Source organism: Tamandua tetradactyla, chromosome 2 (assembly GCF_023851605.1).
Source record: "Tamandua tetradactyla isolate mTamTet1 chromosome 2, mTamTet1.pri, whole genome shotgun sequence".
NCBI classification, from domain to species: domain Eukaryota; kingdom Metazoa; phylum Chordata; class Mammalia; order Pilosa; family Myrmecophagidae; genus Tamandua; species Tamandua tetradactyla.
The window spans coordinates 43,210,140-43,216,758 of NC_135328.1; the positions used below are offsets into that span (position 1 = coordinate 43,210,140).

A 6,619-nucleotide genomic window follows, 5' to 3' on the forward strand; every position below is an offset into this window, starting at 1 on the left:
GTTAGTATGATACCTTTGTCACAGTGAACCAAGACTGATATATTATTATTAACTAAAATCCATAGCTTATTGAGGTTTTTTTGTTTTGTTGTTTTTTTGCTCTACATTTTTACCTTCTGTCTTCCTCCTGTCCCCATCTCCATTGCAGAGCCGATGCGAAATGTAGTTGTCATGTCTCCTTAGGCTTCTCTTGGCTATGACAGTTTCTCACACCTTCCTTATTTTTGACAACTTGACAGTTGTGAGGAGTACTGCTCAGGCACAGTTTGAACAATGAACTCTAATATGGACTTTGCACATCACCTCAGTCGACAGAAAAGACACAGCAGAAGTGGTTCAGTTTTAGAGTTGATCAGAGCTGCATTCAAATCCTGTCTGCCACTCATTAGCACTGTGGCCTTGACCAGGCTACTTCTTCTCTGAGCCTCAGTTTCCCTGTGTGTGAAATAGGGCGATGGTTTCAATGCTTGTGTTAAATGGGGTGATGGTCTCGACTGAAATGAGACACGTGGCAAGCTCCAGACAAGATGTGGCGTTTGTAGTGCGGGATGGGCACTGCGCATTGCTGGCCGTAGCGACATCGGCATTGCAGCCCTTAATGCTATTGTTCAGTATCGCCGTCCGGAAGAAGAAAAGTGACTTAGAGCAGGTTCAACACGACAAGATCGTGGAGAGAAAGAACCCTAGATGCTGGAATGAGGAAACCTGCCGTCTTGTACCAACTGCCCTTTCTCTGCCTGTTTCCCCTCTACTGTAAAATGAGTCAGTTGGCACTTGATTTTTCTAATGGCTGCGTAACCAGAAGAACCTCTGAGGGCACTGAGGACTAGCTGGGAGGACTGGCGTTGGGCAAAGGCAGAGGCCCAAGGCGCCACCCAGGCCAGGTCCTTTATTAGGACACTGGCCTAGCAATGTCCTCTCTTCCCCACCTACACTGAGCCTGTCCTACCTACCGTCCAAGGCCTCTGGCTGGAGTGGGATGAGATCCTGGCCTATAACCCAACTCACTGGGCAGGAAGGGTTTGCTTGGAATTTGCCATTGGCCTTGATGGCCCAGGATAAAGCTCTGAGTGTCCCCAGCACCCTTGGGGTTGTTTTACTTCTCCTTGACTCCCTGTTCCGTCTACTTCTAGGCTCACACCTCCGGGGAGAACAACCCAGGTTGCTGACCCCAGGCTTGGATGGGCCATGGGAAGGGGAAAGCCCCTGCGCGTTCGTGTCTGACGGGCCAGCCCTGAACCCTTGAACAGATTACTTTGTTCCTCTGTGACTCACTTTGTTCCTCTGTGAAATTATCATGGCGAGGATTCAGTGAACCACAGGGAGAGTCTGCTGCACGTCAGTGGTGGCTGGTAAACCACAGAGCTTCTGAGGCTCCTGGAAGTTGGGCTGAGGTTGCCTTAACATTTGTCCAGCTGCTGGTCAGCGGGACTGAGCATGCGTGGAGGCTCAGCCCAGAGCAGCCCTGTGGGAAGCTCACTGCACCTGTGCTGCCACCAGCTGGCTGTGCGATGTGCAGCTGCACCAGAGACTTCCTAACCAGGGTGGGGATTCTTCCTGCATCTGCCATGGAGGGGACACGTTGGGTAACTTTCAACCAGGCTGGTCATCAAATAACAGAAAGTGGGGGTGAGCAGGAACCCAGAAATTGCACCAGATAGTCCCTAGAGGAGGCTGTTGCTTTTGGATTCAGAAAGCCTGGTCATTCCTCCAGGTGATGTTTATCAACGTCTTGTGTGTGCCAATCAGCACAGGTTAGAGATGCTGCTCCAAGGAAGGTGTGGGTGTGAGTCCCAGCGCTGCTGCTTCCCAGCTCTCCCACCCTGGGCTGAGCAGCTAATGGAGCACTTAGCATAGCCAGGCAGCGCACAAGGCGTTTGACCTAACTTTCCCATTTGATCTCCACAGTCACCCTGGGAGAGCTGAAACAAGGTCATTTAGGTGGGGAAATGGAGGCCTAGAAAGGTGACATAGCTTATCCAAGGTCACCCCTCTAGCATAGTGAGTTACCCAGGGTACGGGTGGCAGCCTGCAGGCAGGAGCTGTTGAGGCCAGCATGTCACACCGCCTCCAAGGCACTTGGCTTCTCGGAGCCGCACTTCTTTCATCTTCTGTAAAATACGGATAATGTGCCGATGGAATAAATGAGACAGTACTGGTGAAGCACATGTCTCGGAACCTGGCATGTGGGTACTGAGGACGAGGGTGCCAGCTCTTGTCTAGGCACCATGTTTAACATTTTGAGGAACTTCCGGACTGTTCTTCAAGCCAGCTGCACATTTTACATTCCCATCAGCCCTGTGTGAGGACACCGATTTCTCCACATCCTCGTCAACACTAGTAATTGTCTATTTTTTCACTTTAGCCATCCTGGTGAGTGTGAAGTGTGTGAAGTGGCATCTCATTGTGGTTTTGATTTGCATTTCCCTGATGGCTAATGATGTTCAGCATCTTTTCATGTTCGTGTTGAGCCTTTGCATATCTTTTTCTGAAAAATGTCTGTTCAGATCCTGGCAGAGCCCTGTGTACACACTGAATGATAACACAAACTTAGCAAGTGGAGGCCCAGGAATAAAACCAGGGTGTGCTGGGCCCCCGCAGTGTGCCACGGGAGAGGCAGTGAATGTCTCCAGCTCTGAAGCTCAGTCCTGCCTACTTTAGGTGAAATGCCCCTTTATCCCCCCATGGAGTCCACCTCCCAAAGGCCACGCCCCTTCCTGCCCACGGCAGGTCTCCTTGGAGCCCTTGCTGGCCTGGATGAAGGCAGCAGTCACTTAGACACCTCCGTGCCTCATCTCATGGCCTCTCAGCCTACCTCACCCAGCACTTGAAGTCCACCCCCCACGTGCCTGCAGGACCCGGCTGAGAAGGAGGCCGTCCCCCCACTGCCCTGGGTTGGCAGGACCAGACCTTTCTGCCCCCCAGAATCCTCATTGTTATCACATTGCTCCGGGGCCCCAGGTTGGCAATGGGAGCACACACACTCCCTCTTCAGTGAGGGGGGCTTTGCTGCAGGCCCTGCTGTCCTGTCCCCCTGAGATCTGGCTTCAGGTGAGAAGCTCCCCGAGGACAGGCTGCATGTCTCTTCCTCCATCCATCTGGCACAGTGTCTGCAGAGGGCATTTGGACAGTAGACATTTATATGAGGAACAGGTAGCCGAAGAACCTGTTCTTGGACACCTGCTCCAGGCCAGGTACTCCCACCTGTGCTTTCATCCCGCATCCTTCCGAGTCCATCCAGATAGTCCTGGTTTCTCCCATTTTAGGGAGTGAAAAAAATCAAGGCACAGAGAGTGGAGGGCAGGGCCCAGCTGGCGGTTAGTGTGGGGTCCCACCCAGGGCTCCTTGGCTCTGCACACCTTTCTCCTGATTAACGAGACGCCTACCTGTGTCCTCAGGTACTACGCACCCCCAGGACCTACCTCAGCGCCCACAGCCAGAGCATCTGCAGAGCGGCCCCCACAGCCTCCTCCCGCCGCCCACCAGCTCCCCCTGGACGACCTGCGGCAGCTGGACGAGGCCCTGGGCTGTGCCGTCCGGGCTGCCAAGAGCGTGCGCTGCACCAGCCAGCGGATGAGCCGCTCCCTGCTGGCCGCCCTGCGCCAGGCCCACGGCCCACGGGGCTCCTGCCTCTCCTGACGGGGCTCCTGCCTCTCCTGACTCCCGTCGGGGCCTAGAGATGGACGGGGCGGGAAGACAGGAGCCCGCCGCTGTCCTCCAGGCCAGGACTCGGCTGCAGCCACAGACCCCGAAATTACTGTAGAGCCCCCAGCAGGAGGCGACCCCCCAGCCCAGGCCCCGTCTGCTCAGTCCTGGTTTTTCCAAATGGAGGGGGCGGCAGTCTGTCCGCAAGAGAAGTGACTCCTGGGGTCCAGCCTCCTCTAGGAGGGGAGGGGCCAGGCCACCTTCTGTCCAGGCAGAATATTGGGGAGTTGGTTCTCCTCACCCTGCACCTGCCCACCTCTGGCCGTGGGGAATCTGGGGGAGAGCTCAGGGTAACATGCGCCCAGCTCCCATGGGTGAGAGGCCTTTCCCACAGGTCCACTGAGGTGCAGACACCGCAAAGGGCCCCGGGAAGCTGGCCTGCCATGGCCCTCTAAGAGCCTTACCCTGAGGCCCAGCTCTCTCCCTGGGACCCCTGTGGCATTTGGCGAGTGGCCAGCTACCTGCCGGGTCCCAGTTTGGGATCCAGTCCATGGCCTGCAGGCCAGGCCGTCTCGTGCTCCCCCACCCCACAGCGGGGCTCACCTCAGCATTTCAGGAACGGGTGTGCATACATTTTATTTGTATATTTGAAGCATTTAAAGATATATTTTCGTTACCAGTGCAAATGAAGATTGACTATAGACCTTAAAAAAGAAGAAAGGAAACTCCAAAAGCCTGCTTTGTCTGTGGTGTTCGTCATTGACTTGTGGTTCCTACTCTCAGCTCTGTGGGGGGAAAAGTGGATGCCCCGCCAAGCCCTTCTCCCAGGGCCCCTCCAGGTGCACATTCCCAGACTGCCTGCCTCCTGCTAGTGGCTTCTGCTTCTACTTTCTCCTGTGCCCAGCTCAGAATCATAAACTATAGGTCAGAAGGGGCCCTGCAAGGAGAGGCCATCTGGCCGAGCCCCTTTTTCTGGAGGATAGAGATGTTTCGGGCTCAAGATAAATTGGTGTCAGCAAAAGCATGAACTGGACTCTCTTTCCAGTGCTCCTGAGCACAGACAATAACGGTAGCTGCTGTTTCCTGACACCCTCTAAAGCCTATCCCTGGGCCAGGTAGTTGCCCTGGTGCGCGTGAGTGCACACACACCCTGTCCACGGAGCCCATCTCCAAACCCACGTGCAAGTTGGCCACTGGTTCTGGCCTGGGTCTCCTGCTCTGAGTCTCGCGGGGGAGTACCCTGAGGACATTTCTGAGGAATCACCCGGCTCTCCAGCTCATGTTCCCAAGACCTACCCAAGTCCAATCCATCAGCTCCTGCCAGGGTGGACACAGCAGCCTCCACAAGGGTCTTCCTGCCTCAAGTCCAGACCCTTTAAACCCTTCTCCTGAGTCGGCCACAGTTATATGTTTAGAATAAGGTCTGTCCTGATGGGCACCAACATGCTAGAGTCTCACTGCCCATTACCCACACCTCCTACATGGGTCCCCTGCCTTGGCTTTCCTCATATGTGTCTTCTTAGGTCTTTGGCTGGCAGAGGGATGGGAGGGTTTTATCTAGTTTCTAATCCTTTTATACAGATGGTTCAGATGCCCCTTCCAGGAAGCCTTCCCAGACTTCCTTTCTGCAGAAGTAAAGTTCCCTACACTGGGCCCCACAGCACGTAGCCCATCTCATCATCCATCATAAACATGGTGTGCAGTCACAGGGGGAGAGAAGGTTTTTTCCATAGGAATAGAATGAACTCTGGACTATGGAACCAGCCCAGCAGGGGCTCCCAACTCTGGCTCTGCCACTTCCTAACTGGGCACCTTGGGGACTCACTTTTCCTTTCTGAGCCTCAACTTATTCACTCCAAAATGGGAGCTCTGACTCTTGATCACTGTCCTTTTCTGAGTACATGTGACCTGTCAGACCCCGAGGCAGTGTCTCCTGGGTACCTCAAAACTGCACCCATTTTCAGAGGATGAAACAGTCATTGTGGCTCCATCACCTGTCTGAGGTCTCCTGGCCAAAAAATGAGTGGGGCTTGTCATCCACATGGTCTTCATTGAGCACCTGTGCTCTTAAGCCCTTTCCCAGATTTCCCACAGCTGGGAGAGAGCGTGCCCTTCTAGAAGGCATATGAGATGAGCTCTGGTGGCAAATGGATGGAGTTGTCTTTATCTTAAAAGTTATGAAATCATTTCATGTATGTAAAAATATATATAACCAGCTCATAAACCATGAGATTTCATAGATAATATTGCATAGGATGAGATGAAGTGAAGGCTTGCATTTGACATAGTTGGAAAGAAAAAATATAAAGGAGACATTTATGCAGGCAGTAAATGGATATACAAAAATTGGGATGTGGTCCTGGCCTTGCAGCAGTTTGGATGACACTGAAACCATGGTTCTGATTCCCAATTGTACAGGTAATAAAAATGAGCAGTAGGAACAGAGACGCAGGGACCAGGAAATGGCTAATGGCACCAACTGGAGAGTGTCTGACCCCGTGTCCCACCACCACACATTTGCTAGGTGGCTCCCCTCCAGTTGGGCTCACATATCCCCCCCACCTGCTCTGTGCATTCTTCCTGATTTCCCAGTGTCTTTTTTCCTTCCTGGGCTCCCACCCAGCACCCCCAGGCCTGTGGGAAGCTCAGCTGTCCCTGCTTCAAAGTAGGACACCCTGCTTTGCTGCGCATGGGCTGGCGGCCTTCCCTCTCTTGGCCTCCAGGGTTGCCCACGGCTGGACCACCCCCAGGTAGGCACTGGGCACTGCCCGGGCCCTCTGGCGTTCACCTTCTTCCCATCCATGAATAGGATTTCCTCGTGCTGCAGGCCCACGCAGGCGAGGGCTTCGTGGAACTCCCTCAGTTGTTCCTTGGTCACCTCCTGCTTCCTGGCTGCAGGGGTGGGAGGGCCTGGGTGAGGAAGCTGGGAGGGGGCCAGGCAGGGCTGGGGTTCCAGAGACCCGCCCAGGGGTGT

At 54.2% G+C, this 6,619-nt stretch overlaps 1 protein-coding gene across 16 annotated transcripts in view; it reads left to right on the forward strand.

Moving 5' to 3' along the window:
* AKNA (AT-hook transcription factor) overlaps positions 1–4,381 on the forward strand; it is a 54,667-nt gene extending 50,286 nt beyond the window's left edge. For 15 of the 16 annotated variants that reach the window (XM_077143932.1, XM_077143924.1, XM_077143919.1 and 12 more), the window contains one exon: positions 3,399–4,381. In XM_077143932.1, coding sequence (XP_077000047.1) covers positions 3,399–3,639 — 241 coding nt within the window. In that variant the 3' untranslated portion in view covers positions 3,640–4,381. Of the gene's footprint in view, positions 1–239; positions 1,128–3,398 lie in introns of those variants that run through there. The other variant, XM_077143970.1, reaches the window with a different exon arrangement.
* The last annotated feature ends 2,238 nt before the right edge of the window (positions 4,382–6,619 follow it).